The sequence below is a fragment of the Phoxinus phoxinus genome, assembly GCF_949152265.1.
Source record: "Phoxinus phoxinus genome assembly, chromosome: 1".
In the NCBI taxonomy this organism is placed as follows: domain Eukaryota; kingdom Metazoa; phylum Chordata; class Actinopteri; order Cypriniformes; family Leuciscidae; genus Phoxinus; species Phoxinus phoxinus.
The window spans coordinates 771,610-796,963 of NC_136876.1; the positions used below are offsets into that span (position 1 = coordinate 771,610).

A 25,354-nucleotide genomic window follows, 5' to 3' on the forward strand; every position below is an offset into this window, starting at 1 on the left:
TGCATCATCACATGCATCTGTGTGTTCTGATGACGGGATGTAGGGTAGGCCTGCAGTCCCCGTACTACAAGCAATCCATTAACAGAAACGCTCATGTTAGGGATTGTATTTAGTTATTTCACTCAGTAACCATCTCTCCAGTTACACACACACACACACACACACATTTGATTATTTTATTTGGAATGACCAATACTGATTAAAACAACACAGCATCCAAATATTCACAAAGAGCCTGTCATGTTTCACCAGACAATACAAACATTGCTAATAGTCCCAACCACATGAATAAATAATCACATAGACTATGGATAGAGGAGACATCGCCTTCTCCACACATGCAGACTGCCTATGATTGCTGACACAGAACAGTATTCGGCTGTTTGCTTAGAGGTCTTCTTACTCAGTCCAGCAATCTGCAAGCCTCTAACACATAATCTATGCACATGTCCCAAGCTGCCAAAGATTAAGATGATCAGTTTGATCCTGTAACCACACACTGCCAAAGCATTGGTTAATGACTGGTACTTTAGCATTTTCTCAGAAAAACACAAATCCATATAAGCATCAAAACAACAGCCCACTTCCAAAATCAGAATACTCTTAGAAAGTTCATTGACGACTACAATGTCTGGAGTATTTGAGTATTCCCTGAGGACACTTCTAAGAGAGTTTATATTATTATTCAGATTCGAAAACCAGCTAGTTTGAACAGTCTTGTTTGTGTGTATTGCACTTTGTCCAGAAACTTTGCGCAGTTCTTGAGCTGTTATATTTACAATGCGATCGTGGCGCGCGATGTAAAGTCCTTTAAACGCAGGGCACCCGTTCATTATGTGCGCTGTAGAGTCCATTGTCCTATCGCTGTGTAGTAAGCAGAATGGTTCGTGGTGTTTTGGAAACCACAGGGAGAGATTGTATTTAGACGGAAGAGTTTGCAGCCGAGCTTTAATAACAAATTTTAGGATACCTCCGTTAACGGCTGGATTTTGTAACGCAGAGTGTGAGACTGTATGGTCCGCGCACTGCAGGCCAGCGAGTTTACCTTGAAGGCGCAGGTCAGCCCAATAATCGCGCTGTTGCGCTTGAAAATATTGGAGGATTTCATACCTGCACGTCCGGCTGTTCAGCTTCTTACTGGTTCCAGTGTGATGTGTAGTTGCCTCAGCATACACGTTTAGATCCATAATCTGCCCCTCGCTGATATTTACCTGCTCCCCGCCAGTATGCGCCCAGTTCAGCTGTAGATTGTTGTTGCTGCACAAGTCATTCAGATCGGGCCAATCCGAACGTACTCCAAATCCTGTAGCCCTGGTGTCCAGCTTTCCGCTAGGTTTCTTTCGGAAGCCAAGGAAACCCGGTTCTCCATCTGCAGCATAGGGGACCTTGCGTTTGCTTAGATCCAGCAGCAGTGAGCGCCGGGCAACTTCGCGAACTGTAAGGTCATCGTTATTCAGCATGTGCAGTAAATGGTTTACTCTGGTAGCTGTATAAATCCATTCAATGTTGGGAATCCCCAGTCCCCCTTCTGATTTGTTCATAAAGAGAATACTTCTTGTTGTGTGTGTGTGTTGAGACTTAACCATTTTCTTACCAGCTGCACGGTCTTATTGTTCAGCTCCGTCAGATATTTCTTAGCAATGTGGACATTGGCAAACAGATGTTGAGTCTTAGACAGAGCTATATCCCGAACCGCCTGGAGTTTCATACAGGTCGGCAGGGGACACTGGTCTATCAAGTCTAATCTGATGGAGTATTCCTTACAGATATCGCTCACTTGCTCTTGCCATTCTCCTGCAACATTAAACATGTGTCCTAGATAATTGTATGATTCAAGTCTTGAATAAACTCTGATTGTGCTTCCAGCGATTGTGAATGATGGAGGCTGATCATACTTGGCTCTATACCATCTATTGCCACCGCTGCGTCGTTCGTAGAACACCGCACAGTTGTTGTTCTTAACTTTAAGTCCAGACCATTGCAGGAAGCGATCGGTGTATAACAGCGTGTTGGTAATGACGTTCTCCTCTCTTGATACTATGAGGACGTCATCAGCAAAAGCCTGGACTGGGTTTGGAGATGTAATACCAGGCGGGGCGAGGAGGCATAACCATTTCAACCAGTGGTTTAAGGCCACTATGAAATTCACAGCGCTCCAGGGACACCCTGTCTTAATCCCAATTTCAAGTTTAACCGGTTTCGTTAGTTGCACACACACGTACACACACACACACACACACACACACACACACACACACACACACACGCACGCACACACACACACACACACACACGTTTGTATACATGATGCATGCATACTCTACCAGCTACCATGGATATGTGGTGTAAAAGCGAATGAGTGCTGCCCTCTTCAGGTTGAATGGTGGCTACTGCAGTTGAATTTTGAATTATAATTTAAATTAATTACTGGATCTTCTCTTCCTGAAAACATTTGCCTTAAATATTTTCGAATTAATCATTAACCAATGAAATCATTTGATCTACTGTATATCAATACTAAGCCCTATTTCGATATAATCAGATAAAATCCTCAAAATCATCAAAATACCCCATTCTTCAACCATTAGTCGGTCCACATCCTCCTCCAGGCGTGTTGATCATCGTTCGCCCCGTGGACTATGGGATGGTTGGGGCCTGTAGGTGAGCGGCTTGGACGCAGGTGTCCCACTGATCTCCTGAGATCCCCACCGCACCCCCACCGGAATGGACCATCTCCTGCTGGCTGTCACCTGTGAATGGAGACTTTAAGTATTTTGTTAGTGACCGCTTGTCTTTCCCTCGTCCCTTTTGGTGTGACCTGTGGAGTTTTCACCATCTGTTTACAAACTGAAACATATTATCATTAGACATTTCTTGCTTAATGGAGTCAGAGTCCTTTTCCCCTGAAAAACACATATCCACTTTGCTTACGTTAACACGTCAGTATTCATACATTTGGAAGCAGAATCAGTTCAGCTTGATGCAATCCATCCTGACATTCTGCAAAAGGAAAATGTTAAGTTATGCGCTGCGCAATATGTAGCACCTTTCTGCCACAATAATAACCCAGGCCAGGACAGTTAGCCAAATTCATTTTGCCCTGTCTCCCAATCCTGCATGCTCTCTGTAAAGAGAAACACATTTTCGAGGTTATTGTCAGATAGTAAAGTCTGAGGGCGGGGCCTAAAGCACAAGCGCGCGCGCGACTGGAGAACGCGAGAGTATGGTTATGGTCCTATAATGACAGATGGAGAGAAAGTAATAATAGAGAGCAAAGGTAAAGCAGAGTTGCTGGCAAGGACATGTGTTAAAATACATAGTAATGGTAATTTGAGTGATGAGGAAAAGATAGCCTACAGAGGGAGAAAACAATAAGAGATAATGGCGAAGTAATACAGGATGATGGGGACAATGGAAGTACCATAAATGTGATGTTTAGTAAAGAAAAAATTCGATTTGAAATGAAGGAAATATTACAAATGAGTTCAGGGCATGAGGGGTATAGAGCAATATTTGTGTTTTTGAATAAAACAGGGCTTATTAGAAGGATATGCGTTTAGTTGTCTTAGAAAGTTGTATTTAATAATGATGTGAATGATAGGCTAATGTATTAATATTAATAATGTTATTAGATATTTATGTAGTTATTTATTGGTTTTATTTAGGTATATTTTTATATTTGAAGAGTAGTGAGTAAAGGCTATTGTGATCCACACACACTGCATATCAGAAGGTGGCGGTAATGCACACTTACAAGTTGTTTACCAACCGCCATTAAAAGAAAACAGAAGGAGAAGAAGAAGAAGAAGAAGAAGAAGAAGAACTTAAAGCTGAGTCCCGCGCGTGTGGTCGCAGTGTCGCGTCTCTTCCTCGTCGAGATTCAGCGTCGAGTCTTCTGGGGTGAGGAGAGCGTATTTCTCATATTTACACCACCATCACACACACACACACACACACACACACACACACACTTTATACAGTTTGACTCATTTCTGTATTGTGTTCATCGACCACAGCGATACTCTTTCTGGCGTCTTCTCCTGAAATAAACATGTAGTGCAGCAGCAGCGAGCATGAGGAGAACATGTAGAGTTCATTCAGACCTGAGCGAGTGTGTGTGTGTGTGTGTGTGTGTGTGTGTGTGTGTGTGTGTGTGTGTGTGTGTGTGTGTGTGATTGTTTCGTCAAGTCACAGTTTGAGGTCTGTGAGGGGAATTAATGTGTGAATCGATCTCAGTGTCGCACCGGAACAGATCATGATACATCTTTACATTGAGCGGCTATGATGAGCCACGGGACACATCACAGTAATACTAACATGAAAAGCGTTTTACTCGAGATAGGTCCAACTGCAGAACTGCAGAACCAGACGCCACAGCAGTGTGAGGACGACAGCGCCAGCCTAACGCCCGTTTCACACACACTCCGTGTTGCAGTGCGCTACTGATACGCAGTTTCTGTGTGTCACAAAATAAAAAATGGGTAAGTAATTTTGATACAAATGTATAAATACTGATTATACATACATATTTTAAGACTGAAAAAAATATAAGAACCGGAAGAGACAAAGGACCTTTTTGGAAATTAACATTTGATATATTAGTTATTGTTAGTACATGCCACTTATCTACATTAAAACGAGTATTTTCCCTCTGCTATAAATAAGGCTGGCTGTAGCACCAACAAGTTAAACATTTTGATTTACAATTACATAGTCAAAATTAATTATAAATACATAACTATAACAAACTTATAATTACACCCTGTTTAACTTCTGTATATTCAAAAATACAACTATATAATATGATTTACTTATGAATTCAGATATAGGCTACAACTACATATTCTGATGTTCATTTACATTTAATAAATTCGCATGACATAAAGGTTGAATGTGACGATAAACAAAATAAATAAAAAGGGCAACACCGTACATATTCATGTTTAAATAGAACAACATGCAGCAATAATATATATTTATATTCTCGTTTAAAAGCAATAATCATATAAATAACACTTGAAACAAACATTTTAAAACTTACCATCGACACCAATAGCCGAGGAAATTGCTTCCCATGCCTTTTCTTTGGCATTTAAATCTTTATACAACATATTCTGTGGATCATACAGAATTGTGTATTTCTCCACCTCCACAATGAGACGATTGTCATCCATGTCACGGTCACCTTGTTTTTGAGTTAGGCCTACTTTTCTCTCCACCGGCCTCTCACGGGATTGGTCTCCCCCATATCATGTATTTCTTGACAGGGAAAAGTCATATCTGATCGCATTTTGCAACTCTTGGGACTATACTGATTTTTTATTTTTTATTTCTTGATCCTGTAATTTAGTAATATAGAACACATTAACTGTAATTATGAGTATATGATCAAATTATTACAGTTTATTGTCAATCTATGTTAATTTCAATGTGAACAATACGCTGCAGTGCGGTGCCGCACAGCAGAAATAGACTCTGTGCGTAAACGATCGCTGCACTGCTGTACACGCACCGCAACTGGAGCGGATCGCCGGACCGCATCCGTGTGCAGTGTGAAAGCTCTGACCCGTTAACATGGGTACGGAAAAAAATACGCACTGCAAACGGAGTATGTGTGAAACGGGCGTAGTGGTCTGATGCCGGAAGTGGGCGGAGCAAAGCGTTATTTTCAAACTTTATTTTAAAGATTTTTTTTTAACGATTTGAATGATTTGAATAATGGAAAAGATATATTTTATATATATATATATATATATATATATATATATCAAATATTATAAAAGATACGAATTATGTTTTGTCCTATTAACAAAATACAATATACTAGCTATAGGCCTATAATATTAGTCGTTTTTTAAAAGTTAAAATTATACTTTATCCATTTGTTTTGTTGTTTCAAATGATTACAAATATAAATTTAACAAAGCATTAAAAAAATGAAAACAAAGCTTGAGTGTTTGAACATTTGATTTAATTGAAAAGCATGTTTAGACCATACACAACATAATTCTATGATGGACTGAAAAAACTAAAATGATTAATTTAAATAAAATCTTTTCCTCTGAAATAGCAAAAGCATCACACACTGAGCTGTACCAGCTCCAAATAAATAGCCTAATAGTAAATAAATAAAAATACAAAATCGATTTTTTTCGATTTAAAACAAAATAAAAAACAAAATCAAACCAAAGAAAATAAATCTGAAAACATAATTTGTATCTTTTATAATATTTGATATGTATATCTAAAATATATCTTTTCCGTTAAATCGTTTAAAAAATAAATACATTTTTTGACTCATGCTTGCAAATAAAATAAATATTATAAAAGTTATTAAAACTTATAAAAGTTTTCTTAAGAACATAATTCTTTTGAATAATAAATAAACAATTCTGAATTGAACTTATTAAAAAGAATATTATTCTTTCTTTCTTATTATAACTTTTAATAAATAAATCTCTCTTTTTAATAAAGTTTTTTTAAAAAAATTAATAAAAGTTGTGCAGGCAATTTGTCCCATCTTGACGGTTTAAAAATACTGCTAACAAAAAGGGCGCCTCGGGATTAACGCATGGAGTTTTTATTTATTTGTCACTTGACAATTATTGTTAAATGTGTGCCTGCATAACTTTTATAAGATTTATTTTCTTTGATTTTGTTTTATATAATTTTTTTTGTTTTCTTCGATTTTGTATTTTTATTTAATTACTTTTGAATATTTGTAATCATTTGAAACAACAAAACAAATTGATAAAGTATAATTTTAACTTTTAAAAAACTATTAAAGCAACACCAGGTAACTTTTGCTCTCGGGGTCCCCCTAGAGTTGAGAAACAGTATTGTCCTCTACTACTGTCGTAAACTCTGTCATACGTGCACGTGCATTTGTTGACAACCATGATAACCCTTTAGACATAGGCTTTCATTTGATATTTGAAAGTCCGCATCGGTCGGGCATAGGGTTGCCACCTTTGATTTGTGAAAAACCGGGACACTCAGATTATTATTATGTGTTGGGGTCTGAGTCTGAGTTGTAGGTTGTAAATAGTATTTTCTTTGACACTGGTGGCTCATCCGACGTTGTTGTGTTATCCTCCTCGTCCGTCTCTCCCCCCATTTCACACAATAGATGTAAATAGACAGTTTTTAAAAAGCTAGCTAGCAACTAAACTCACACTGTATGACATGGATAAAACATCAATAACACAAAAACAATCACTAATATATACCACTACATAAACCACTACAGATCAATAATTACAGCGGCATAATATGACCAAATTAATCTAAATATATCAAGAAAGTAGATCATTAAAATAATAACATTTTATATGTGCAGAAACTAAAAATGATCATAAAAGTTTTAAAAATAGTCATTCTACGAAACGGGTGCCATGTGTGTCCGCAACGTTTGATGAGATGCACAAAAATGTCCCAAAATGTGTTTACAAAGCTTAAAGGGATACGCCACTTTTTTGGAAATAGGCTCATTCTCCAGCTCGCCCAGAGTTGATCAGTTTTAACGTTTCCGAATCCATTCAGCCGAACTCCGGGTCTGACGGTACCAGTTTTAGCATAGCTTAGCATAGATCATTGTTTCTGATGGGTCCAGTAGCATTTCTTTCAAAATGACCAACGAGTTTCAATATTTTTCCTATTTAAAACGTGACTCTTCTGTAGTTAAACCGTGTACTAAGATCGACGGAAAATAATAATCCCAAAATGTGTTTACAAAGCTTAAAGTTATTCATCCCAGTGTTCTTGTTAACATGATAAAAACACTTTGTTTAATAATATTTCATTAGTACATAGCCAACTTCACATAAGACATATTTTATTCAAAATGAACCTCCCAGCAAGCACTAGCCGTCATGTCACCGTCTCGGTTAAATATAGACCCGATATAGTCCGGCTGTGTGTAACACACTTCTAGACAAAATAACATTGAATTTGGTTACATGTAGTTTTTTTCGGCGATCGAGGCATTCAGTGGTGTACGTTTAACGGCTTGCTATAGTTTACAACAGCGATTAGCATAGCCAAAATAGCCTTAAAATTGTTTACATGTTTTTCGCCCACGCAGCTTCATGTTTGCGGTCACACATTCATTAACAATCTACGGTATTATTTGACTCTTTCATTTTAAAATTAAATTAAAATGCTTTTCTCAACCGATAGATGGCAACAGCCGTACTGAGACATGACTACTAATAGTAATACTATAACAGAACACACACACACACACACGTGAATGTATTAGTCCATGCACACACACACACACACACACACACACACACAGAGTACAGGTGAATGTATTAGTCCATGCACACACACACACACACACGCACACACACTCGAGGTTAAACCGCCATCAATGCTTTTCTTGTGCAAATAGTTGTTTTGTAAGATGTAGGCTACACAGGGACCGTGAAGACACTGAATTAAACATGAAAACAGCCATCATAATAATCACAAATACACTTACATTTCTATAAATCAGTTTTTATGAATGAATGGCTTGCTCTAACTGTTGCTCTGGTCTTCGTCAACAACACGCGCTTGCGCCCCCTGCTGGTGAGGTCGACTAACAGCAGATGGAGATTATGCTCGGTAATCTACTGCTTTTCCTGCAGTTCCTGGATGTCAATGTTGAATTTACTGTCGAATTTGAACCACTGAATTTGTGGAAGCGAATTTGTAAAGCGAAATAAAGTGGACCGAAAATTGCCCGTTGAATATTATAGGTTGTATTTTTTAACAGTTTGAATATTTTGGAAGGGAAATTTGAAAGGTGAAAATGGATTATTGAATTTTTATGAATGAAAATGTGTTTGAAATGTTTTGAATTTTAATATTCACAGCTTAAATATACAACCATGTTGAATTTCAGCCCATAAAAATGCAAGCCCTAAAAATACAATGCATTAAAATGCAAGCATGGTTAATGCAATACATATTTTTTTCAAGTAGTGCAATTCAACAGGCTTTTTTATTTCAAAAACATTTGTCAGTATTTTACTTCCATAATCAACACACATCCAAGATGATATTGTGAGAAATAACCGTATTGTCTTTCAGTATAGCAGTAGTTTTATAGGCTTTAGTCATCTATCTGACTCAAATCATGTGTTTCTAACAGTTAGCTACTATATGTAAGATTATTTCTGTTTACGATTTTAACTGTTTTTCTTACCATTATTTATATTCTTTACTATATTTCTAGATGCCTGTATGTTAATGAAGAAGCAGAATAATGTTAGGATTAGCAATAAAAATAATGAATGAATTGGCATCAGTTACTGTACGATGAATAGATAGACAGACATAAATGCTTAGAAATGTAATTTATTATAAAAACAAAACTCAGTAATTGATATTTTTGATTTTGGCAGATCAGCTCCTCCCACATCATCAGCGAAGCTCCTCCCACACTGGAATTTATTATCAGTGAAGCTCCTCCCACTGCAATCACATCATCAGTAAAGCTCCTCCCACACTGGAATACATCATCAGTGAAGCTCCTCCCACAGTCATCACATCATCAGTGAAGCTCCTCCCACTGCAATCACATCATCAGTGAAGCTCCTCCCACAGTAATTCCCCAATAAATGCTGTAAATCCCCGTCAGCTACAAGTGGAGACGAGCATGAAAGCGTCAGGAAGAGCTGAAATCTGCAGAGACTGAGTTTATTAAAGAGGACAGTGAGAACACGAGTGATCCAGAACCCTGCAGAATGAAACGCACTGAAGATCCTGAAGAACAAAGAGGTTGGTGTTTATTCTTCATTCATTCATGATGCTGAAGAAAATTCATGTTAGAAATATTCAAGCACTTCATCACATTTAGATAAACAGTTACACTATGAAATGGTGCAGAATGTTCTGGGTTTCTTCAACAAATGGTCAGTAAAGGGAGATTTGAGACACTTTTATATTGATTGTCAACATCAGATCAAGCTAAATACTATTTTAACTTTTATTTTACATTATTTTATATCTTGTTCCCAATTTGCAACAATCTTACCAGAATTTGTTACAAAGTATATATTTTTTAGGAATAATCAGTAAATGCCAAGTTACTGAGTAACGGGGTTGATGAATACAGTCAATGCTACAGTTTGTGTAAAAATGGATTGAGATTATTCTCTTGTCTTCCCATCATGCTCCAGAAAGAGCCCAGATGATGTCACTTCCTGAGTGTCACAGTTTTAAGAAATGCTGTGTTTAAAAGGAGGAAAATCATGTCAGGAGTAACAGGGTTGAGTTAACCCGCTGGGGTCGGCAAACGCGCGGGCAAATACTATTCACCTATGGAATTATTCTTGTGCCAATAAAAATGAACGTAACTTTTCAAGAAACTGATGAAAATATAAATTGAAACTGAAAAAAAAATCTTTGAAACTGAAAAAGAATAAATCGTGGGCACATTTTTTAACTATTTCTCATATTTCTTTCGCTGATCTGAACTTACAAATGCACTTCCAGAGTTTCCATTTACGCTCCCTGAGTTTTCGTTTACGCTCCCTGAGTTTTCGTTCGCAGTTCTGACACACATCTCTCGTGGGGGCGGGGCTAGTAGCAGTGTGTTCTCATTGGCTACTGAGTTTTTAATTGACAGCTTCTTGACCTGGAAGTGAAGACGTCAGTGTTGTGTTTACATGTGTGGATGTGAGCGTCTGTAAGCGCAGCTTTCTATTTCATTTGAGTGATATTAAGTTATGTTTTTAATTTTATTTTATCTGTATTTACCTGCTGCTACTACTACTTAACCGACAGAAGCTTTTAGGAGCGCAAGAGATCTATTCAGTCTATTCAGGTGTAATTGTACATTAAAGTAGGCTATATAATACTGAACATATTGTGTAGTGTCAATGTTTTCGGAGAATATTTGTTTATTCCTGATGATTATTTTGCATGTTAGGCTCTGATTAGGTTGAGCTGTTACAATTTAAAGAGAATACTAGCGTACAGTACGTGTGTGATGTATTCAGCCGTCAAGGCCATCACATTACTCATTGTTAGCATATGCATTTACACCATCAAAATGAATTAAATAAGAGGAATTTAAACAATATGAACATTACTGTTACGTACCCTGAGATTATTAAAGGGGTATAGGGAATAACATTAAATGTCGTAGTTCGACTTCGTACCAATGCAAATGTCAGCAAAGAATACCACAGCTCCAAAGACAATCAACCCATATTTATTTACAAAAAGAAAATGGAATAGGACGAATCCATAAACAAACCATCTTACAATAATATGTACAGAAAAGTAAAGAACAAAAAGACACCCAGACAGGGGAAAAGAAGAAGGGAATTGGGCGGCAATCAAATAAATGAAATAATCAAAACATAACCCTCTAACTCATTAATAGTCAGTACTAAACTAACTAAAACAAAGAAAAAGAAAAGAACATCTTCAGTATCCAAAGATACCCTAATTTAAACTATACTAACTAAATCAAAACAAAAATACAAGAAGTGATGCACGCCTCTAACCTAGTGTTTCTCACAATAGTTAACTAACAAGTGGTGCTCAATGTATATCACGTGATATCTTTACCTTTCCTCTCCTTCCTTCCCCATTGTAAACATAGCCATTCAAACAAATGGTGGTGAAGAGTTGTTTAGGTAGCACACAAACATACTACGAATCGGAACCACAATACACAACATGAGCGCATCTCTCAATCACGAACTCTCTCAGAGCAACAACAGACAAAAACAAAGCCTATCCTCTCTCAGCGTCAGCGTCTCCGTTTATATGTTTCCCGGTGTCCGCCGATTGGAGGAAAGCAGCGCAGCGTCATCGGCTCCAACGATGAGTGACAGGAGGCACAGCCAATGGCGCGGAACTAAGAAAGTGAAAGAAAAAACAAACAGAAAGGGGGGAAACAAACGAACAACACACAAAACGGCACTAGCCGTAACAATTACAATCGTGGCCTGCTGTCAGATGATACAGACCTCAAAGCGCATTTCATATTTCACACAAATAATGTTCTTGTTGCCATTGTTTTAATCATGCTGATAATTTACTTTAATTATTTAATTTAGTTAATAATATCTTCTAACATTTCAAATTAAAATGTTAACAATCATCAACAGTTTCAATTGTGACTTATACAACCAGTTAATGTAATGTAATTAAACATATAAATTCAAATAAATGTACATATTTAAGTGTGTTTTTATTTGTCACCTGCATACTATACACGTAATGCACAGTATTATCATGATATACATTACTATACAAAATGCACAATTCTAAATGCATATTTAAAATTCATATACATTTTAAATGATGCTATGATCCTCTGAACAGTTCCTGGTACAGTAATAGTAGAGCAGTGACCGGCTGGGCACAAAGATAGTCCGCCGTAAACATGAGGATTCTCTCATCAGTTACTCGCCTTCAGCCGTCCCAGATGTGTATGACTTTCTTTCTTCACATAAACAAAGATTTTTAAGGAAATAATCCATCTCTGTGAGTTCATAATACAAGTGGATGGTAATTCATGTACGTGTGACAGTTGGTCGGAAGTTATTTTTAATAGTTAAAACAGTTTACATTATTAGTATTTTCTTATCTAGCCTATAGTTTCTCTCCAGAAGGCATTGGTTCATCCACCGAGGTCGCATGGACATCACGGTCACTGTGTGTGGTTTTTAAAGCATCTTTAGGACTCGCAGAGATGGATTACAATCCTTAAAATCTTAATTCGTGTGTATCCGTAGAAAGAAAGTAAACTGCATCTGGGACAGCATGAGGGTGAGGAAGATAAGTGAGAATTGTGTTTTTGATACTTCAAAATAAGTGAGTGTTGACATATCATGAACAGAGACGTGGTCTGTGGTCAAGTCGTGTCTCTCCTCTTTCAAAAACTCTGCATTGCAAATTAATCAGAAATTGAGAAATTCAGGTTTAAATAGCTTTATTGGCATGGAAAAAAGGCTTTACATTGCCAAAGTTGAATCAGGCAGTGATTGACAGCGCTCTGGTCCAATGCCATCGGTCATTGTCTGATACAGTAATTTTTGTACTAGGCTACACAAGGTTGTTTGGGTTGGCTGGGGGGAAATATGATCTAATCGAAGACTGTAATATGTAGATAAACAAGTCATGACATGTAATGATTGGGCTAACAGTTAAATCAAGACAACACTGTATAATGTTATGGGCTCACTGAGCTCTAAAATGCCTCACCACCTGAAAAAGCAAGTAGCCTACTGTATTATAAATAGTATGAGTATTGTATAAAAAAAAACTTACCACGAGTATCCAGTATCCTGATAGCGACGATGACTAATGATAATGATATCATTCGTCTGTACTATTCCTTCTATAAGAAATCATCTCAACAATATAGTGTACCAGCAAATAAATACAGATACAAACTTAATATCACTCAAATGAAATAGAAAGCTGCGCTTACAGACGCTCACATCCACACATGTAAACACAACACTGACGTCTTCACTTCCAGGTCAAGAAGCTGTCAATCAAAAACTCAGTAGCCAATGAGAACACACTGCTACTAGCCCCGCCCCCACGAGAGATATGTGTCAGAACTGCGAACGAAAACTCAGGGAGCGTAGCGTAAACGAAAACTTCAGAAGCGTTAATGAAAACATGCAGTGTATTAAGAACGAAGTAAAAAAAATGTGCCCACGATTTATTCTTTTTCAGTTTCAAAGATATTTTTTTCAGTTTCAATTTATATTTTCATCAGTTTCTTGAAAAGTTACGTTCATTTTTATTGGCACAAGAATAATTCCATATTCACCCAGGCATGAGCAATATATCTTTATAATCATTTAAGTGTGTACTTTTAAATTATCTAATTCAAAACTAAAACAAATATGTTCTGTTTATGTAATCTATATAAAAAGAGCGAAGTAGTAAGTTTTTTATTCTTATATGCTTTGTTGTAATCGCGATATGGAATAGTGTCTGTAAACCGCAAAAAGTTTAAATATGAATCGCGTTTCTGTGTGTGATGAATGAACGGCATACTGTATATGCGCGCCGTTGCTAGTTGTGACTAGTTTTGGATAGACTATAAAGTTTTTGCTGTAAAATAGACATCAAATAAGCTTTTGTTAGCCAGTTTCTGCTCATATGTTAAATATATAGTATGTTTTATCAAAAATAAACTCAAACTATAGATGTTATAGTGTTTGTTCCAATGTAACGTTAGGCTATATCAAACTAATGAATCCTTAACTTTGAAATATGTGTGATACTTTAAAAATAAGAGATTACACTTGAAATATTGTTAAAATTGTAATTGTTGTTAAATTACATGCGAACACTTCTTAATAAAATAGCAAAAAAAAAATATTTACAAGTTAGATGTAAAATAATCTTTATAGGTCAATATAAGCCTTCTCATTAAATTATTTATTATTGTTTTTTATTAGTGAATGAAAGGCTCATTATGCGGGGTCATTATGCGGGGTCATTATGCGGGGTCATTATGCGGGGTCATTATGCGGGGTCATTATGCGGGTCATTGTCTTCTCAGGTGAGAACCACTCACTATACATGATGGTGTTGGATCGTCCACGCCCCTGCGCATATTGCCTTTCCAAACAAAAAGTGTTTTACAAAATGTAAATCAATGTATTGTTTTATGTGAGTGATTAGCAGGATGATTTTCAGATCATTTTGAAGGAAAAACTCTAGATGACAACTTCCATTACTCAAAAGTATTGTGAACATATTTACTATGTGTTTTGTGGCGTTATTTCAGATACTTTAATTTTTTGTTTTTTGAATAACCACGCATAAACATTATTCTCTCAAAAATACAAACATGTACATGCATGTTGCTCACATATTATGGTAGCCCTGTTTGTGCTAAATATAGTGTAATTACACCTTTGCCATTAACATGTTTATAAGCAACTGAAAAGAGCACAAATGTCAGGGCATGTCAGAACATCTCAAGGACCCCAAAAACACCTTAGACCCCAGAGGGTTAAAACCGTGGCCGCTCTACACTTTGAGCGTGTGAAATTTCTACAGATTCTGTGTGCAGATTCTACTTACATTCTGTGGCAGCTTTTTTACAAACCTTAATTTAATAAATGATAGGCTAATAATTCAAAATTTTAAAATAAACAATCCACTCCACTTGAATGCTAAACGCTTGTGTTATTTCTCACAGGGTTATTCACTTGAGCTTGTGTTTCTGGTGTCCCACTTTCACATGCGCATGAGTGGAAGTCAGTAGAAGGAAAAGTCTAGTGTGAACGGCCATTAATAATTAAAAGGTTATTAGTAAAATAAATATAAATCTCAAAGTTGGTGTCAAAATATGGCAGTGATGTATATTTTAAGTCAAGTCAAGTCATCTTCATTTATAGCGCTTTTAACAATGTAGATTGTTTCAAAGCAGCTTTACAGAGACAAACGGATAATTTAAGGCAACAGATTGTTTTGGCTTCATAGCGGTTCTTGAATAATGTTATTTTCCAGCTGAAGTTAGTTTTGATTGATTCACTTTTGTCACAACGATCATTAGTTATTAAATTATTAAATTAGAGACCGCTAAGACGACACCGCTCTCTCTACACAGACTTTAAACGCGAACCTGTGAGAAACGCTGATGGTGCTCACGTGCGCATCAAGAATTAATTCTATAGTTATGCGCATTTTAATATATGTGCGCATGTTTGTAATTCCCTACAAACCAAGCCTTAACCCTCTGGGGACCAAGGTTTTTTTGGGGTCCAAAAAAATACATTTTTTTTTTTTTTCAGTTGCTTATAAACATATGAATGGCAAAGGTGTAATTACACTATATTTAGCACAAACATGGCTATCATAATATGTGAGCAACATGTATGTACATGTTTGCATTTTTGAGAGAATATTATTTATGCGTGGTTATTCAAAAAACTCTAACTTAAATTTTCTGATATAAGACCACAAACGACCAACTTTACATATTCCCACAATACTTTTGACTAATGGATCTTGTCGGCTAGAGTATTTACTTCAAAATGATCTGAAAATCATCCGGGCTAATCGTTCACATTAAACAATAGATTGATTTAAATTTTGTAAGACACTTTTTGTTTGGAAAGGCAATATGCAGGGGGGCGTGAATGATCCAACAAGGTCATGAATAATGTCCTCATTCACACCTGAGAGAAGACAAAGACCTGCTAATGCTGCATACTAATGAGCCTTAGGTGTCACTGTGGCTACAAGAAAGAATGCAAAGACAACACACACATACATACATACATATACATACATACATACATGCATACATATACATACATACATACATACATACATACATGCATACATACATACATACATACATACATACATGCATGCATGCATGCATGCATGCATGCATATATATATAACTACAGAATTGGTTCAGAGTTGGAAACATCTTGAAAAAAGTGTATTTTTCCACAAACTGTGTATGCTTGCAAATTGTATAATATCCAAGGTAAACATTTCTAGTAATTGTGCAGTTAATTCTCATTTGTATTTTCAGAACGTTTTGGAATATGTAGGCTATCCCTTCCCCAAATTTGTCACTAATAAAACACAAAAATAATTTAAAGAGAAGGCTTATTTGACCTTTTAAGATTTTGTTTGCACCTTGTAAATTAGGTTTTGATGTGGCAGTAAAAACTTTATAATCTATCCAAAACGAAATATATAGCTCATTATATAGCTCATGTATGAGTGAATAGTATTCGCTGAGTTTTGTTTAAGTTTTCAGACGTGCACTAGAAAAAAAGTTCACGGAGACGGAGATGCAGAAAGCACTCCCTGTTTACTTTCTTTATTTTACAAAAGCACAATGTTTTATTTCGATTTTAAGTGAACCCATAAATAAGAAGACATTTAACAGTTTATTTTTTCATATTTCTTAAGCCTGTATGACAAAAAATGTATTTTAGGTCTATTTTGTCTATTTTTGTTTAAAAAAACGATCAAAACGCGCCGGCGCGTTTTTGGTCCCCAGAGGGTTAAACTACTTGTCTGGCATTAGAATTTTTATACAGAATTTTATCACTTCGGGGGAGATACACAAACCAAAATTATCCCGACAATGCTTTATCTGTAGAGTTCCTCCATAGGGAGAGGCTAGTGGACACTTCAGCACTGCGTTGTCATCGTGTCCAGGCGAAGGTCCTTCCTCAGATCTGGATACGGCCTGGATCCGGCAGGCTGCGGGAAAACCTCGGGATAAACAAAGACACTAAAATTAGCGTAGATGCCATTCTTCTTATGATGTAACGAGTACATCAGGATTTATGGGAAGTGTTCCCAGTTCCGGCTGACCTAATCTATGCAGCCTAACATTGAATTATAGAAGTCTATAATGCATTATGTGAATGCTAGGTCAAAGAGATGTGTCTAATCACATAGTAGTCAAGAAACTCCTCGGTGGCAAGGCACCGGGGGTGTATGAGATCCGCCCTGAGTACCTCAAGTCTCTGGATGTTGTGGGCCTGTCTTGGCTGACACGTCTCTGCAGCATCGCGTGGCGGTCGGGGACAGTGCCTCTGGGATGGCAGACCGGGGTGGTGGTCCCTCTTTTTAAGAAGGGGGACCGGAGGGTGTGTTCCAACTACAGGGATATCACACTTCTCAGCCTCCCCGGGAAAGTCTATGCCAGGGTACTGGAGAGGAGATTACGGCCGATAGTAGAACCTCGGATTCAGGAGGAACAGTGCGGTTTTCGTCCAGGCCGTGGAACACTGGACCAGCTCTATACCCTCCACAGGGTGCTGGAGGGTTCATGGGAGTTTGCCCAACCAATCCACATGTGCTTTGTGGATTTAGAGACGGCTGCTCCAGGAGTATGGCGTCCAGGGTCCTTTGATAAGGGCTGTCCGGTCCCTGTACGACCGAAGCAGGAGCTTGGTTCGCATTGCCGGCAGTAAGTCAGACTTCTTCCCGGTGCATGTTGGACTTCGGCAGGGCTGCCCTTTGTCGCCGGTTCTGTTCATAATTTTTATGGACAGAATTTCTAGGCGCAGCCAGGGGCCGGAGGGTGTCCGGTTTGGGAACAACACGATATCGTCTCTGCTCTTTGCTGATGATGTTGTCGTGTTGGCCCCATCAGACCAGGACCTTCAGCATGCACTAGGATGGTTTGCAGCCGAGTGTGAAGTGGCTGGGTTGACTATCAGCACCTCCAAATCCGAGGCCATGGTCCTCAGTCGGAAAAAGGTGGCTTGCCTACTTCAGGTTGGTGGAGAGTTTCTGCCTCAAGTGGAGGAGTTTAAGTATCTTGGGGTCTTGTTCACGAGTGAGGGAAGGATGGAACGGGAGATTGACAGGAATGAATTACAAAAAACCTTAAAACTTGAAAAACTCATATCACCAGTTGCTTTTAAATTACTCCTTTCTGAACATCTGACCGATATATGTACCTGTTAATTGCCTCCTATCTTTTGGACTATTCTCTCAGTGGACTTTTTCACCTGCACTACTGTCATACTTGCTGAGTTTCTTGACTTATTGGTTAGATATATTTTAATAAGATACATTTTATATATCCAGTAAAATAATTATTTTTAATCTTAAAATACTCTCGCTATGTCTTAATTATGTTGCTTAACAGACTCGCATATATCTTATCCTGTTTTGACCCTATATTGTCTTATTGTGTTCACTGTAATTTGTAAATTTGCACTCTTGTGTTCTGTGTATTTATTATGTAACACTGTTGTCTTGCACATGTTTTGCCTTATCTTGGCCAGGTCGCCGTTGCAAATGAGAATTTGTTCTCAATCGGCCTACCTGGTAAAATAAAGGTAAAAAAATAAAAATAAATAAACAGACGGATCGGTGCAGCTTCTGCAGTAATGCGGTCGATGTACCGGTCTGTCGTGGTGATGAAAGAGCTGAGCCGCAAGGCGAAGATTTACCGGTCAATCTACGTTCCTACTCTCACCTATGGTCATGAGCTTTGGGTCATGACCGAAAGAACAAGATCCCGGATACAGGCGGCCGAAATGAGCTTTCTCCGTAGAGTGGCTGGGCGATCCCTTAGAGATAGGGTGAGGAGCTCGGTCACTCGGGAGGAGCTCAGAGTAGAGTCGCTGCTCCTCCACACCGAGAGGGGTCAGCTGAGGTGGCTCGGGCATCTGTTCCGGATGCCTCCTGGACGCCTTCCCGGGAAGGTGTTCCGGGCACGTCCCACCGGGAGGAGATCCCGGGGAAGACCTAGGACACGCTGGAGAGACTATGTCTCTCGGCTGGCCTGGGAACGCCTCGGTGTCCCCCCGGAAGAGCTAGGGGAAGTGGCTAAGGAGAGGGAAGTCTGGGCATCTCTGCTTAGACTGCTGCCCCCGCAACCCGGCCCCGGATAAGCGGAAGAGGATGGATGGATGGATGGAGTTCTTGCTAAAGAAACATGGGATTCGTGCCTGTAATGTTTTAAAAATAATAATTGGAAGATAAGGCATCAAATTATCATAATATTTTATAACAGTTGTCTACTTTCTACCTTTACATCAGGGCCCACTTTCATGTCCTTTCACTTTATATTTCTCTCTTTGAATCATTTTGAAGTACTGAACATTAAATGTAATATTTTTTTCTTTCATGTCAGACCCGATGGAAGTGAAGGAGGAGAGTGAAGAACTGAGTGAAGTGAAGGAGGAGAGTGAAGAACTGAGAGAAGTGGAGGAGGAGAGAGAAGAACTGAGAGAAGTGAAGGAGGAGAGTGAAGAACTGAGAGAAGTGAAGGAGGAGAGTGAAGAACTGAGAGAAGTGAAGGAGGAGAGTGAAGAACTGAGAGAAGTGAAGGAGGAGAGTGAAGAACTGAGAGAAGTGAAGGAGGAGAGTGAAGAACTGAGAGAAGTGAAGGAGGAGAGTGAAGAACTGAGTGAAGTGGAGGAGGAACATCATGTCCAACCTGGAGGAAAACCTTTGAGTCGCTCAAAGACTAAAAATACATTTTTAAAGAAAAGAAGAGCCAAGAAATCTTTCACCTGCACTCAGTGTGGAAACAGTTTAACAACCAAACGATGTCTTGATGTTCACATGAGGATCCACACGGGAGAGAAGCCGTTCTCGTGTGATCAGTGCGGGAAGAGTTTCAGTCGATCATCATCCCTTAATCTTCACATGAGGATCCACACCGGAGCGAAGCCGTTCTCATGTGATCAGTGCGGGAAGAGATTCAGTCAATCATCAAATCTTAAAGGACACATGAGGATCCACACTGGAGAGAAGCCGTTCACATGTGATCAATGCGGCAAAACATTTCTCTGGGCATCAAAGCTGAAGGCACACCTGACAGTTCATACGAAGGAGAAGCCGCATTCATGTTCTGTGTGTGGAAAGAGTTTTTCACAGCTGCCTAATTTACATACACATGAGAAAACTCACACTGGTGTGAGAGAGTACATGTGCTTTGAGTGTGAGAAGACTTTTACTACAGCGGGCCATTTAAAACTGCACCAGAGAATTCACACTGGAGAAAAACCTTACAAGTGTGCACACTGTGACAAGAGATTCAGTCAGCCGTCATCTCTGAAAAGACATGAGATGATCCACACTGGAGTAAAACCTTACAAGTGTTCACACTGTGACAAGAGGTTCAGTCAGTCATCAGATCTGAGATCACATGAGAGGATCCACAGCGGAGAAAAACCTTGCAAGTGTTCACACTGTGACAAGAGGTTCAGTCACTCATCATATCTGAAATCACATGAGAGGATCCACACTGGAGAAAAACCTTACATATGTTCACACTGTGACACAAGATTCAGTCGATCAGCAGATCTGAGATCACATGAGAGGATCCACAGCGGAGAAAAACCTTACAAGTGTCCACACTGTGACAAGAGGTTCAGTCACTCATCATATCTGAAAACACATGAGAGGATCCACACTGGAGAAAAACCTTACATATGTTCACACTGACACACAAAATTCAGTCGATCAGCAGATCTGAGATCACATGAGAGGATCCACACTGGAGAGAAGCCGCACACGTGTGATCAGTGCGGGAAGAGTTTCTCTTTTAAAAGTGCCCTGAAGCTACACATGAAGATCCATACAGTGGAGAAACCACTTAAACACAGTCTGAGATCACGGTAAGTAGTTTATTTTCATGTGCTGAGCAACAAAGGCTCTTCTGTGTAAGTTAGCCACACATCACCCTATAGCCAAATCTCTCCTCTCCACCTATAGCCGGTGTGTGCTGAGCACAGGACATTTAGGTAGACAGTAGTGAACTGGCACTCATGTCAAGCAGAAATACAGCACTATACAGGGCTCTAGACTGAGAGTAAATTGTCACATTTTAAGACCTAAAACATGCATTTCAGCTCGAACCAAAAGATATTTGGCAAATTGTAATCAGCTCAATTCCAGATGTTCTGATCTAAAGATGCCACAGGTTTTGATGACAGGCACCATTGTGCAGTCAATGTATCAACATGAGCCTAAGAGTGAAATCTTTAATAGACTAAAACAATGCCTTCGTGATCTGCAGGGATGTAGTCCTGTTGGATGGGAATTCATTTTCAATCGGAAACAGAGTACTGAAGAATCGTTTGAGACATATGCAGAAAATATCTTTGAACTTTTTGAGGAGTATTCTGGAATTAAAGGTGCTATCCACAACAGTGTAATTATCCTTGAATTCCTGCTTACAAATGCAGGGTGTGTACAGAAATCGCTCGTGTGGTGCTTCTCCAGCACAGAATACATTCAAAGGTTTTGTCAGCTGGCAACAAAAATTGAGTCACGCAAACAAATGCATGGTGAGGTAGCTGTGTTTTTCAGAAGCCACACTGTGGCAAACTGGACAGATTCTGTAATTCCTGTCACAAAACAGGCCATACAGAGGAAAAGTGCTGGTCACTGGGCAGAGGCAGACCTCCACCCTATTTCATAACACGCAGACGATCACACTCTAATGACACAAGCCAGCACTCTGCAAGTAACCAAAGCTCAAATGCATCTAAAACTCTTACTGAGATAACAACTTTGGACGCTGGAGTTAAACCATACACAGGAGCACATAAACGCCACACGCCTTCAATATGTTTCACAGTTGCATTAACCATGTAGATGCTTTTCTCACAACTTTGTCTTTTACCATGGTCTAGTGACAAACCTAGGTGAAAAGTAATTTGAGCCCAATTACAACCTGATCACGAGTCTCACTCCCCATCTCACTAAACAGAGATGTTCATGGGCTCCCTGTTGCAGCAACAGGACCAAATTTGCATCACAATTGTCAACAGCAACCTTTGTCACCTTAGGGTGGAGCATGGTCACACAAACACACAGCTAAATACAGTCAGACGTTTGTCTCTCTACACACAGTTAAATTCAATACATTTTTGCTTTTGTCTATTTTTGCATCTTTGTTTTTTGCCATCTTACAGTAACACCATGGGCATTTCATTTACTTTTCATTTGAGACATTTTTAGTTTTTTTTAAGTCTTTACCTGTTAATTACATCAACAATTGATTGAAGTTCATCAAGTTTCTGAATTTGGTTTCACTAAATATTTTGTTGATGCTCCTACTATCAGAGGAGGTTTGAAAACAACACTTGTTGATTTTCTTTAAGGCAATTTATTGATGTTTCATGTAACAGTACCAGAGATTCTAAAACTTTTCTTTTTGACACCATTTCCATGTTTGCCCCTTTAAAGACACGGGAACCCCGTATCTTTAATCATGTACTACAGTTTCCTGATAGTCAACTGGTTTTATTTGGTCACCTCATATCCACCGCATTCTTTTCCCATTTTCTTTTCTTTTGTTTATTTTTTCTATACATTGTCACAGTCATTATGTGAACGGAGATATGTTTCATGTTTTCTTTCCTTCATTATATCCTGAGCAATCATCTCATTATTCAATCAAAATATGCCATCTCTGTTGTCATCAGAGATCGAGTTATTATGTGGAATACTACGGTGCCCAACAACTTAACTACTACATGTTGATACTCCCTTAAAAGTTGTAACCTTTGCATACTTGTTTTGCAGATGATACTGTTTCCTTTCATCAAGTTGTGTGCTGTGGTTGTTCAGTCATCTAGGACTTTGTTGCCAATTAATGCCTTTTTCAGTTTTCAGGGCTTGCTATTTCCTGCAAGTCATTTTCTCTACTTAAAGCTAACTTCACTGTGTGACATGAACAGCAGAGAGTTGAAGATGCCATGAGAAGGAGCAGACCACCACAGACACTAGAGATCTTGTTCGGCTTACCAAAGCCATCGATGGACATAAAAGAAGAAGAATTGCTATATGGACAGAGTTCCTGACAAGTGTCTCCACATGATCATCTGACTAAGCCTTCACCTTGATGGGAGTAGGCGTTCTGTGTGTGTATCTTCCTTGACAATTATCATCATTACTCTTATTAATCATCATAATTCCTGAGGTCCAATGAACCCGAGGAGGGATTTGTAGGGCTGAGCAAATATGGGCAGAACTCTTTACTGCCCTAGTACTTCAGAAATCCTTTTAAAGGTATACATGTGAACGTGGCACAATGGCCTTCATCATCACAGTATGCTAATGCCTATCTAGTGCGAGGGTTTCATCACTATGCTGATTGAGGACTGCTGGCACACTCCAGTCTCAGGATAGTTCTGTCGGGAGAGACAGAGTCGTTTGCCCCTCAATGACACATCTGTACTATTTGCTTCACAGGACATATGCTTCCAACTACATACTGTTTATTTACTAGTGTGTTCTAATATGTACCTATGCCATATTTGGTGTCATCTGACAGCTTATAAACTGAACTAAATGGTGGTGAACTTAAAGCTACACTGTGTAACTTCTTTAGTTTATTCTTAGCTAAAAACACTTAGTTCTTTCAAAAATATATGTGCTCATTAATGTATATTTACTTTGTTCAAGTAATAAAGTATTCTCGTGAGTGTATAATATGCCACTGAAAATACATACGGGTGGGGGGTTCGAATGCCGGTCGCCATGTTGCCCCTCCATCTTGAAAGTACATTAGCCAAAGAGGGACATACCCGTTAATTCAAGCTTCGCCTTTCGCGTTTTAACACTCGATGGAACGGCACCGTGTCGGCACATGTGAAGAGGGGGATTGCTTGAGACTGCTATATAAAAACCTGAAAGCCTTTTTGAAAGTCTGTTGCTGATGGAGGATCACTCTTATTCTCGAGGATATGTATCAGAGTCGCCAAGGAAGCGAAAAAGAGAATTAAGACGGCAACGCAACAGGCAAATCAACAAGACAAATGAGACGCGAGAAACACACACACACACACAATCACAAATTCTCCGCGCACATTCATATGCGACGCGAGCACACACACACACACACACACAAATTCTCCGCGCACATTCATATGAGACGCGAGCACACACACACACACACACACACAAATTCTCCGCGCACATCCATTTGAGACGCGAGCACACACACACACACACAAATTATCCGCGCACATATTCATTTGAGACGCGAGCACACACACATAATACCTTAAAGATGTGGAAAAGTCGATCAAAAGTGTGGGTACATTTCTCCAGGCTCGATGCCAACAGCGCGCGATGCAGTATTTGCGATAAAATAATTGCTGCAAAGACCGGTACCACGACAAATATGATGAAGACCTTGACAGTGCACGGAGTAAACATAAGAGCAGAAAGTTGCTCCGTCTTCGACTGGTAAATGAAGAGATACCTTGTTGATCACTCCAGTGTTTATATTGCAATAAATAATAACCTACTGAATGTACACTGCCGTTCAAAACTGTGTTGGTTAGTCAGATTTTTTTTTTCAGTAAGAATGCATTAAAGTTATCAAAGGTGACATTAACTCGTGTGTAATGTTACAAAATATTTCGTTTGTAAATAAATGCTTTTATTTTTATTTTTTTATTCATCAAAGAATCATGAAAATTTGTATCATAGTTTCCAATAGTTACCTGATAGCTGCCTGATAGCTGATGTTAGCAATGAAATGGTAAAAAAAAATAACGAAAACATAAAACTATTATTCATTTTACATAGATGTCATAACCTATATGTTAACTGACCAATTAAATTACTGCAAATTATAATAGTTTTCTAAAGTAACCTCATCACTTGAAGGAACACAATGGACGAGGTCGAACTGGAAGCCATGTTAATCTTGGACTACATTGGCCACCGTAGGAGTTAAAACGAAATCGGAATTGAGAGGAACAGAAACTAATATTCACTGGATGGTCATATCTTTTCACCGCTAGATGGGGGTAAAAATCACACAGTGTAGCTTTAATAGAGATATTACAGTATCCTAATGTACAATCTAGGGACTATCTTGCTTAATCATGCATTGAGGAGAATATGTTAATGT

At 38.6% G+C, this 25,354-nt stretch overlaps 1 protein-coding gene across 2 annotated transcripts in view; it reads left to right on the plus strand.

The window, feature by feature from the left end:
• The first annotated feature begins 3,791 nt into the window (after positions 1-3,791).
• Positions 3,792-25,354, plus strand: part of LOC307005951 (uncharacterized protein) — a 120,395-nt gene continuing 98,832 nt past the window's right edge. Inside the window, exons 1-3 of one of the 2 annotated variants that reach the window (XM_079626498.1) lie at positions 3,792-3,900; positions 4,343-4,481; positions 9,393-9,768. In XM_079626498.1, the coding sequence (XP_079482624.1) occupies positions 9,735-9,768 (34 nt within the window). In that variant the 5' untranslated portion in view covers positions 3,792-3,900; positions 4,343-4,481; positions 9,393-9,734. The remainder of the gene's footprint in view (positions 3,901-4,342; positions 4,482-9,392; positions 9,769-25,354) is intronic. The other variant, XM_079626499.1, reaches the window with a different exon arrangement.